Raw genomic sequence first — 12,235 nt, forward strand, 5'->3', positions numbered from 1 at the left:
AGATTAAGCCAACAGAAGCAACTTTAAGTTCTATAGCTTAGAAGTAAGCTTTCCAGAACCTCGCAAGTCAGGTTTTCTCATTTCTTACCATTTTGATAAGATACCAAGTTTCAGCTAGTTTGAACTATGCACTTGAGCAAATTGATTTTTAATCTGTAAGATTGGATAGGAAAATTTCCTGACTGAGGTTTCCAGAGTCCATCTATAAATACTGAAAATCTGGAGTTATATTGGATTAACAACATGAATTGATGGTGAATATTTGTTAAAATAGTATTATGTTAATGTGCCAGTATTTCACATTAGTATACTTATTGCGAGTATACTTATTGCAAAGTACTAATACTGCTGAGTACAGTGTCAGTGGTTAGGACTGTGACAGTTGTAGTCCTATCCGGTAGACTCATTTAATCTTTGCTTAGTAACAAAGTTACTAAGTCATTATTTCCCTTGATGGGCCTACTTAACTAGTCATTATTTCCCTTGATGGGCCTACTTAACAAAGATGTGATTTGGAATATTTACATCATTGCTGTGATAGGACAGCTTCACAAACAGCATTTTCAACATTTTGTATATGTTCCAAGAAAAATATATAAAAATGCATAGTGTTGAGAATGTATTTTGCAATGAAAGGAACATGTTGTGTCTCTAAAATGTCTTATTTTTATATACAAGTAGGACAATGTTACTAGTGTTTTCTATTTAATACATTTTTAATGGGCTCCTAAGCCACTCTAGGTATTGATAATTCATTGTTCCATCTGGATATAACTCAAATTAAATGGATTTATGTCTTCACCAAAGCTGATACTTTTAACTTGATGCAACTTCCTCCTCTTCAATACAACTGAATAAAAGTTCAGCTGGAAAGGACTCTTAGAAACCATACAGCTATTGCCATTACATCTTTCCAAATTTTGCTATCTAACACCTACACAAGTGAGCATTTTTTCCCAAATACCTACCAAGAAAAGTCAGTTTCATTTCTGTTGGAACAAAATTGGCTGTGGTCCTAAGGCAGACCTGCTGCCCAGCTGAAAGTCACAAGTGTTGTGGCCGTCAGCCAGAAGGGCCACTCTGTGGAGAGGCTTCTTCCTAATCAGCGGAGAGAGGAGGAGAAGCAGATGGGAGACTTGCAGGGCTGGCATAAACTCACAGCACAGTAGTGAGCAGCAAATGAAAATTGGCTGTGAAGAGTCAGCATGGTATACCTTTCTGTTTTATCAGAATTAGAACTAGTAAATGAAATATACAGCTGGCAGACCTGGGTTTTTTAATCCTTGAAGTTATCGTATCAGTACAAATTAAAGGAGTTTGTTTTGAGATAAACATGCAGGTGTTTATAAACCCTAAAAAGTTCTTTGCTGATTTTAGAATCGTATTGGTAAGATCCTAATGAAGTCCTGCATTGCCATCTAGAGCACTGGGGCTGTATTACGTAATTGCAATGCTTCCTTGTGCACTTTCAGGCTGGCACCTTCTGCTTAAACAAAATGAGGCTGTGTGGCCGTAATCCATTAATTAAGGTCAGTCGTTAGTGACATTAAAAGGTTATTTCACTCCTAGTTTCAACTTTAAAAATCATCAGATACGTAAAGAGAATTGTCATTAAGAAATTGGTTGGGTTTTTTGACAGTGAGAAATAACAGAGATGCATGTTAGAAGGCAAAATTGTCAGTTTCTCCGTGGCCCCAGAGGGTGCATTCTCTTGATGGCTGGTTCAGAATATTTCATGAAGTAAATGTCAAACTTGTCAAGCCTGTCACTATGAAAATGATCCATGTTGCAAGGGTCTCCTTTCCTTGGGAAACAAACAGCTGCCTTATCACTAAATAGATGCAGTGACAGGAGCCTGCCATGTATCATAAGAAATTGATATTTGCTTGTAATATCCAGTACTAAAGAAGTGTTCCAGTCATACGCTGCATCCTCATCCCAGGCTTCATTATAGGGTTAGTCCATAGTGCATTCTAAAGGCAGGAACAGGAAAGAGACCTTTATGCACTAGAGGGCTCAGGGTACTTTCCATGCTGATTTAACTGTTGGATTGATTTAGCTCAGAGGCTGTTGCCCTTTGAACGCATTTTCCTTCAAGCTTGGTATCTTACGTTAGGCAGGTAGAAAATTCCCAGGCAGGAAAAGAGAAGGAGAAGAAAAGCAAGAGTGCAGAATCTTCCTTTTCTGGAAAAAAAAAAATCCTTTAAATTCTTCAGTAAGGGTTGACCATCGTATCTGTGGTTTCACAGTTATTGAAATACATTGCAGAGTTCAGCAGTACTCGTGTTAACTATAACTTGTGCAACAATGCACATAGCAGTTGGCAGTGGGATGCTCACCAGCATCCCTTTCTTTAGATTTGGAGTTATAAAAGTGAAAACAATCTGATTTTTTATTCTGTATGAGCTTACTTTCATGTCTGATGTTTTTAATAAAACCAGTTAGCTTCTGGAAGAAGTCCACCCCCCCCCCTTTTTTTTTAAATTCAGTGTTGCATTAATACATATTTTTCATTTAAAATTAGGAAAGTATTATAAAATATTTCAACATTTTTGTTTTATTACTCCCATACAGCCAAAACCTTGAACTGATACCTGTTATTTTAGTTACATTTTTCATATCTTCCTTTTCGTTGTCTGCAATTCTCCCTCAAGAAGATGTTTCTTTGTTGTTGTTGTTGTTATTGCAAGGACAGTACATTTTATAAATCTCCAAAGCAGGTCCAGAATGGTACATAGAATGTTTTCTATGTGAGAAATTGGGAAATCTCATCCCATCTCAACACTGCCAGCAACCAGCATTATATTATATTATATTATATTATATTATATTATATTATATTATATTATATTATATTATATTATATTATATTATATTATATTATATTATATTATATTATATTATATTATATTATATTATATTATATTATATTATATTATATTATATTATATTATTTATGTGAGGAATGTTTGCTGGAGAGAGAACTATCACAGGTACCAATTGGGTATTGCTTCTGACATGATTGATGTCAAATGACAGAAATAGCCCTCCCAGGTTTTCTGCTATGCTGTGACTCTCTTAAATTACATTTGGGACTTCTTTATAAAACAATCCCTTGGAGCCTGATTGTTCCCTGATGTCTAGTTGCAGCATGACAGGAACCATATTGCCATATACTTTTTAAAGCACCAGCAGCCTGCATTATTGTGCAGGATAATGCCAGCAAGCATCCTGCACAATAATGCTTGCTTTATATAATGACTTTATTTTAATCATTAGAATTTTGTTTTTACTTTTTTAAATCCTGGGAGACCTACTCTGAGTCTTTAAATTAAAAAAAAAAATCATAATAGCCTGCAAGGCTGTGAATTCATGCCTCATATGCAGTACAGAAAACTCTTTGTAAAAGAAGGAATTAACCAGTGGAATTAAATTGCAACTTTTTATTGTTCTGTTTTTGAGATGTGAAAGCAGGGTTAGGCAGCACCTCCTTGGCCTTTCACAAGTTCACTCTATTTAATTACCTTTGGGGAACCTTAATTTTTCATTTCCAGCTTCACATGCTTATAAAATCAGTTATCAGTATGAATTCTATCAGAGTATATTGCATTTGATGAAAGGAAAAAAAGTAGGAATTATGTATCTGATTAAAGATGCCAGTGTCAAAAAAATCGAGTCTGGTAGTACCTTTTCCGACTAATCAATTTTATTAAAAGATGTAAGCTTTTGTGAGCTGCAGTTCACTTTATCAGAAACACAAGGTCCAGTGTGTCAATGAAGAGGTGATCTTTTCAGCCATTTGGGTACAATTGACTTGCTGGCTTCCATAGCTATATGCCATATGTAATTTCATGTTACCGAGTTTGATGCTAAGATACAGAAAACATTTGGTTGTTTCCTTTCAATTATCCAGCCTTATTGTCCTCTTAAGGCCTGGTACGTATCTCTGCCCCTAGATATATAGATAAAATTACTTGGTTTTACTTTTAATGCTTACCTAGCATAGTGACAACACTTACTATTCTTGAACTGGTACAAACTGTGGCATGTGTCTTATGCTGATTTACAAAAAAGGCAAATTATAGGTATGCTTTATTACACATATTTCTACAATTGGATTCTTACTAGCATTATGAATTGATTGATGATGTATGATCTATATATAGAATTCTCTTTTAGTTCCTGTAGAGATAATTGTCTGACACTTCTTTCTTCAAAACTACATCTTGTCACCTGTTATAAAGAAAGGAATTTGTCTTCTATAAAATGGAAAGTTGAAAGAGAATGTTCACATCCATCTGTTTGATTCAGGTCGATCCTCCTCATTTTTTCTTCTTCTTCCTACCGCTCTCCAAGTTTTGTCAGCACAGACACACAGGAATTTCACTTTAGATACATTCCATTTCATTTTGCACTATTTTTATAGGTTTGTTTTTTTTAAAAAATGTGGAAGTGAAATTCTACTGATTTTTCTATTTGAAGGAAATATAAAATTATATATTTTGATTCTATAATCAAGGAGATGTTTTCAGCACATTTGTGAAACATTTTAAAATTAATGAACATTGTTGGCCATAATTATTTTTTTCTGTTTCATATATCTTCAAAGGATTAGTTGCATGTTGTGTTCTTCTTTGAGTACTTATTAGATGATTACAGAGAATATTTATAATTATTTTGGAAATGGCATATGGGCAGTTTACTTCTCCTGCAGACTGTTCCTTTTTTTAATATTATTTTTTTCTTTCATATTAAAATATGTATCTCCATTAGTATAGTGATGGCATAATGTTTTTAAATGTTTGCTATTTCAATATTTGATATTTGATATTTTTGTTTTAATGATGTTTTAATGGTTGTTCTTATGTATTTTATGTATGAGTCCTTTGGGAGTGTGGCAGTATAGAAATACAGGGGAGATGGATGGATGGATGGTAGACAGATACAGACCTATCCAAGCCTTTATGTATTTGTGTCTTTTGTGGTGTGTGTGTGTGTGTTTATTCTAAATAAATAAATAAATCCAAATTTAAAAGCAAGGAATCTTGATTAATTTTTGTTATATGCTACAGAAATAAGTACAGTTTTAAAAATGTTACCTAACTCTGGGACAGTTCATTTCCTCTTTCAAAAGGGCTTACACAACCATCATCTCTGTAATAGTATCCATGCTCTTTAAACCCCAATTTTCCCCCAATTTGCTCAGGTTCTCAGAAGGTTTACTAAGAGATTTACCCCTTTAAGTTAATGCAGCCAGACAGTGCCTGCATTTTATTCAGAAAGTTTGCAGATAGTAACAGAATCTGGAAACAGTGAAACATGGCTTTTCCTATCCAGTCTACCAGGATCTATTTGCCTTTTACCCCAGCTAATCACGTTCAAAAGGCCCATTGAAGGAAAAGGAAGAAAAGAGGAAATACTTTTAAAATGTTTCAAATATTACCTGTAATAATACAGTAAAGCCTGTACATATTACAGTAGAGGCATGGTTTAACAGATCATTTTGTGGGAAAGATGGCCATTACTCCCAAATCTTCATTAAATATATCATTTGCATCTATTTACCTCATTTCCCTAATGATATAATTATGCAAGTGATGCAAATTGTATTTGTGCCATCACATCATAACACAAATGATGTAAATTGATGCAATTGTCATTTCCATCATAACATCATGACAGAAATTGACATAAATTATGTTAATCATCCAGATTGCTTCAGACACAACAGACTTCAGAATTCAGATAATGGCTTTTGTATGTGAAATTTGCTAAATTGAGGTCTAATAAACTGAGGACTTACTGTACTCAATAATATTTAATGTAATATCATTTGTTGATCTTGCATATTCTATCACCATTTCATGGCAAAGCACATCCTGATCCTTCATTTTAACAAAACATATTTTTAAATCACATTGTACTTCCTCAAACTTTTCCTTAAGTAGAGATCTCCTAATTTACAGTTTAATCAAATCATATAAAACCCTTTTGATAGAAGAATGCATTGCAACAACTACAGCAGTTCCCTACAGTTGTCAGATAGAACAAGTGTCTAACATCTCTGCTTTACAAAAATAAAGAGATACATAGGTGCCTGTGATTAGATCTCCTTACTTACTAAACAGCCCTCAAGATTCTGATATCATCTAATTAGTATGTATCAGGAAAAGCATATGATTAGGACCAGTTAACATAGTCTTTGTTTTTAGAAAATACCCTTGTCTTAATCTACTTATGCATTTAAATAAAGAAATGTAAACCAGCAGATTATAGATGCAATACTTTCTATGGTAATAGTGGCCAATAGCTTTGAAACTATGGTTATGGGTATCAGAAAGCACTTCTCTGTCATTCCCAGTCTTTGATAGAAAAAAGAGATTAGTTCAAAATCAGGGTCATCTGAATTAATGCTTCTCCTGCAAGGTTTTCCATTTATGTTTTTTTAACTACACACTCATACTCCTTTCATTGCATAATCGGTTTTGCACTAAATGCAACAATATAACTGAATAGATCCTACACATTAAATCTTGTTCATGTGGTTTCCTTTAGGATGTGGAGTTCTATTGAATGTAGATGGTAATTAGTAAAGCAAATACATTAAACATGTTTAAACTTCAGTCTGTTCAGCATCATTCCTTTATAATTAGCCTTAATAGCCCATTTAGCTGAAAGTTCAAACATTGCTAATGGCTTTAGAAGAGCATTAGTTAAATATTTTATATACAAAAGAACAAATGCTTCTAAAAGTGCCATTGAAAAGTTATCCAAAACTTCACTAAACTCTAAGCTGTGTGTTATGTAGTTATTTGTATGCATATCACACATTCATTTATTTATACAGGAGAGATGTATAAGTATTTTGTTCAAACTGACAAGCAGTGAATTAAAAATTGATATGAGTATGGAACCTTGCTAGTTTCTGGATTTTCCTTAGAAAAATATCAAATCTTCTACTTTTTACCATTATTTTCAAGTAGATTATTTTGTGATGATTTTGCTAACATCAGTTTTAATCCTGTGGTTAGATTACTATTTAGGTTTACTACTTAGTCTGTACTGTTTCATGATAAGCGTTTCAGATCTAGTTATATTTATAGTTATATTTTCATTGCCTGAAATGGTCTTTAAAAACTCAAGCAGAACTTTGTTCACAATTACCCAGTCAAAATCTCTTTGCACTACAGTTGGCTTATGAGAATGCGTCTGAATTTTATGTACTAGCTTCCATAATTAATTCTTTGGAGGCCACCATTTAGCATTGGACACAAGGTGTTGGGCATTCTTATGCATGCTGGCATTGTGATGTCACTTCATTTATTTGGGGTGTTCCAGGAAAGCTTGCCATGAATTATGAGCCCAACTCCTAGAGCTGAAGCTGTAGAATATTGTAAGCATGCCATTGCCTGACATGCTCATGTTTCCTATTTTAGACCTGACTGATCTTCAGATAACATATGGAGGTACAAGTAATTGGAAAATTGGCAGACCTGTCATGAAACCTTGCTAGATGGGACAAAAATATGATGCTGTAACACATAAGTGTCTCTGAAGTTAAATTTATTGTCTTTTATCAAAGGCGAAAAAAACATATCTGATCTTCAAAAAAATGACAGAGTTCTCTCGGTGGCAGATGCTATTCAAAAGTAAATTTTACATATAAGGATATTTTTTGCATTTTAAGAACGATTCCCTAAAAATGTTGGCCAATATCTGGGAAGATATATCCAATATTACATCTTCATTTAATATTTACCAGATCCCTCCTCCTGGAATTTCTCAAAGCCAAAGGAAATGAGTTGAATGTAATTCTATTACTGCATTTTATTACTTATCTGGTAGAGTGGCATGCCTATTTTAAATGTTAGCATTTTCATTTTCTTAAATGGAAAATTACAAATATATTGTAGATTTGCTATTGGCATCTTTTCCCAATTAAACCTTCTGTCTACCTCAGCTAGCAGCAGCTTGAATGAGTGACCGGTAACCAGGCTTCAGATTTTAATTAATCCTTCTTTGTCAAAAGAAAAAAAAAATCCATCTACATTTAAAGTGCCTATTGTTCTATTTTTTTCTTCTTCCTGATTCTCCTAATTTAAATAATCTTAGACTATTTTTGATCTAATGGATTTTTTAAAAATCCATTTTATTATGCTTTTCAAGCAGATTTAAGTGTGAGCACCTTGACCACTTCATTAATAATCTTCACCAGAACAAAGATGGGGTAGTTAAACTTACTATTTCTTGCAGTATACTCACAATTTCCTTCTGGATCAAGTGTATGTATGGAAATTAGGAGAAACAATATTGCTCTGATAACCCCATGAATATTCCAAGAGAAGATGCTATAGAATTACTGTCTAATACTGTGTCAATGTTACCAATGAGTTGCGGAAGTTTCAGCTTGTTCCTCGTTCCTCTTAAAGTCTACATGAGACCTTAGGTGTCATGGAATACATGTTAGCAACACTTCTTTTTTTCATCTGGTAGAGATGGTTTTTCAGTACTTTTCTCACAAGATTTATATTCTGGATGAAGAATGGTTATCCATTCCCTTGTAGGTAATGACAGGTCAGAAGAACTTCCTTTGGGTCACTGTGACCTTTAAGCTTGAAATTTTGCAGACAAAATCACTTACACTCCCTCAAAGTTAGATACTGGCTAGGCAAAATTGTTTGAGATGATGGATGACATCTTGTAATGTCACTTGGGATTTGTTAGAACCTATGAACACTGAGGATGTGGGTAGGGTTATCTGTGAGATGAGCTCTGCCACTTGTAGGCCACTACCTTGCCCCATCTAGCTGATTTCAGCTGCCAGGGAGGGAATGAGAGACTGTGTAAGAAAGCTAGTAAATGCCTCTTTGAGAGAGGGAATGATGCCACCAGCTCTGAAAGAAGCAGTAGTTCACCCTTCCTTTAAAGAAGCCATTGCTTGATCCTGTTACTGTAGACAATTATGACCCTAACACCAACTTCCACTTTCTGAGGAAGTTTGTTAAGAAGGTAATGTGACAGCAGTTACAAAGAACTTTAGATGAAGCAGATTATCCCTTCCAGTCTGGGTTCAGGTCTGGGCCTGAGACCAAAAAAAAAAAAAAGGTTGCCCTTGTTGATGACCTGCAGCAGATCTTAGATGGGGAATGTTTGTCGCCTTGCACTGTTTGATGTGTTAGCAGTGTTCAGTACCACCAATCATGAAACTTTTGGATCACCAGCATGGGTTGTGGATTAAAGGCCCTGTGCTGCTGTACTTTTACTGCTTTCTGAGTAGTCAGTATCTGTTAGCATTAGTGGGAAAGGAGAGGATGAACCTGTGGACATTCCAGTGGGGAGTCCAAGGCTTGGACCTCTCCCCCATTTCCTTCAATATCTATATTGACCACTGGCAGAGGTCACCCATCAGTTCAAGATAAGGTATAAGATAATTTGCATTTTATTTGCTAGATGTAAGCCGCCTAGAAAGAAGACTGAATCAATCAATCAATCAGTCAGTCAATCAATCAATCAATCAATCAATCAATCAAATACAATGAGAGCCTGTCTGGTATAGTGGTTAAAAGCATTGGGCTACAAACTGGAAGTCTGAATTCTAGTCCTGCCTTAGACACAAAGCCAAATGAGTGACTTTGGGCCAGTCACTCTCTATCAGCCATGGGAAGAAAGCAATGGCAAACCACTTCTGAAAATTTTGCCAAGAAAACAGAACAGATTTGTCCAGGTAGTCACCAGGAGCTGACTCAGAAAAGGGAGGGAGGGAGGGCTGAGTTGCTTACTAAAGTATTTCCCTCCGAGGTTTCTTATCCTCATAACCTATGAAAGAAAAAAAAGTATAACTTTACAGAAATCTATCCATAGAAGATGCTGGCTATTTCTCCCACTTTCTATTCTCCTATTTACACATTCAATTATTTAATACAGAGCCAGCATGTGGGCAAAATATGCTAAACTAGGCCTAGCCCAACCACCAATACTTTCATCATTACAGCCTAAAGAAATATTCATGTGATACAGAATAATAAATGTCTAGTATCCTAACCTAACTTACTTTCCGCTTTAATCTACCACACATTTAGCTTATCCTTCTCCCAAATTTTTCTATTTAGCTTATCCTTCTCCCAAATTTTTCTATTAATACAGTACTCTCTCAACTCTTCTAGATCCTAGTTTTAGAAATAGTTTTCTGAACTATTTCTCCCATTCTAGTTCTACAACCATTCAGTGCAATGTAATTGGCATAGATAAAGTGAGAACATTTGGGGAAAATTTAAGTACTTCAGGGGATTTGGGGAGGCCTAAATGGACTAGATTTATTTATTTTATTTATTTACTCGATTTCTATAACCGCCCATCATAGCAAGTGACTCTGAGCAGCTTACAACAATAAAAACTATAAAACAAACAATTAAAATACAAAATAAATATACATGGCTGCCAAGTAAGCAATGCATGGATGTTAATATAACCAAGAAACGGGATCATTCACGTGCTCAGTGCCCAAGGCCCGGGCACATAACCAGGTCTTCACAATGCCATTTGGAGCATACTACAAAAGGATGTCAGTTGTATATACATTTTTAATTTATTTATTTAGTTTTATTGACTCATTTTACTCATTTATATTAACTTGTGAGGAGGGCAGGAATGAGCAATCTTTTGATGGCCAGGGGCAGACATCAATAAACTTTGAGAGCCAAAGGCCACACAGAGCAAAGTGCTGACACAAAGTGGCTGATACATGTAGGAGGCCTGAAGCTTTTCTGTTAGATTTGCTGTTGATGTATGTCTGTGTGTTTGATTATGATCTCTAATTTAGACTGATGTTACAGTTTTCATATGTTTCAAATGATAGGAAAGAGAAATCTGGCGGCTTCCGAGGGCCGCAGAAAAGGAGTCTTAGGATAAGTGTGGGAGGGTAGGAGAGTAGAAGTTGTACCATAAAATAATATTCATTGTTCTTGTGTAAAAAGTTAATACTAAAAAGCATGCAACTTGGCATTCCTGGATTCAGAGCTACTCTTGGACAGGGATGGGGTAAGAACTAACACCTGTGTTATAATCAATAGACAGGCATCTCATTGGTGCCATATCAACCTCCTTCTGTTCCCGTAGATCTCAGGTGATGAGTCCACTTTGCTGGATGTACACAAAGAGTAGGCATCACATCGCTTGGAACAGGGTGGAGTGGACTATCAAACTATTCTCTGTAACAAGGGACTGATATAATCCACAAAGAAATTAACCAGGAGTTCATGTGACTTCTCTCCAGCACACCTCTGATTTTATTTAAGGATGCTTAGCGCTTGTAGCCAGGAATATTTTTCATGCTCTTTGAGTAGTGAAGTTCCTAGAATTGCTTTGCAGGCCCTGATAAACTGCTGACTAATTTAATACTAATTTAATGTGGTAGAATTAACCCTGGGTGGTAACATCCTGTTGCAAGTTTCCTGGCAGTGTCAGTGATGACATTTTTCATGAAGTTCATTTCCAAGGGAAACACCCAAAACATGCTGTCTTCGTTCCTTTAAGGAACACCCAAAACATGCTGTCTTCGTTCCTTAATTCTGGCAAGATTTTCATTATTTTTTCTATAATTAATTTATGTTGCTTTATGTTGGTTTTGTCCTTTTTTGTTACTGATACTGCTATATTATTTTAAGGAAATTTTATTACAGGTAGCTTTGGGATTACACAGATGAAAAATATGATACAGTTGCTCAATGGAAGCACAGTATACTGCATGCACAGGGACTGGGAGACATGCTCGCTTCTCTTAAAAACACATAAAACATTTCAATGTTTTGTTTTACAGGAGGATGAAAATGAAGCTGAAGGAAAACACCCCACTCAAGAGATAAACATGGAACAGAAAAATTCCAAAAAATAGAAATGCCATTCCTCTTTGAACTATGTTTTTAAAAAATTAAAATGTCATTCCTCGTTGAAAAATGTTTAAGTAGAATCAGAGTGATTAATGTGTCTCACTGTAAAAATTATAGAACATTCCCAATAAAAGACATTGGAAATTAAAATGAATCTTGCGCTGGGGAAATTGTTTAAATGGGTCTTGGCAATATTTATGATTAAGAAATCATGAATTTTCATTCCTCACACACACACACTACACACACACACACACAATATAGAAGTGTTAGAATTATGTACAATATAATCTTTATTACCACTATTTTTTGTGATACAGAGTTACTCAAATTCTTCATTATGGTATTTA

General features: G+C 35.0%; 1 protein-coding gene across 4 annotated transcripts in view; it reads left to right on the forward strand.

Moving 5' to 3' along the window:
- PHF14 (PHD finger protein 14) overlaps positions 1 to 12,035 on the forward strand; it is a 144,224-nt gene extending 132,189 nt beyond the window's left edge. For 3 of the 4 annotated variants that reach the window (XM_063303691.1, XM_063303693.1, XM_063303694.1), the window contains one exon: positions 11,816 to 12,035. In XM_063303691.1, the coding sequence (XP_063159761.1) occupies positions 11,816 to 11,890 (75 nt within the window). In that variant the 3' untranslated portion in view covers positions 11,891 to 12,035. Of the gene's footprint in view, positions 1 to 4,179; positions 4,204 to 11,815 lie in introns of those variants that run through there. The other variant, XM_063303696.1, reaches the window with a different exon arrangement.
- Positions 12,036 to 12,235: the final 200 nt, after the last annotated feature.

The sequence above is a fragment of the Candoia aspera genome, chromosome 4 (assembly GCF_035149785.1).
Source record: "Candoia aspera isolate rCanAsp1 chromosome 4, rCanAsp1.hap2, whole genome shotgun sequence".
Taxonomy (NCBI): domain Eukaryota; kingdom Metazoa; phylum Chordata; class Lepidosauria; order Squamata; family Boidae; genus Candoia; species Candoia aspera.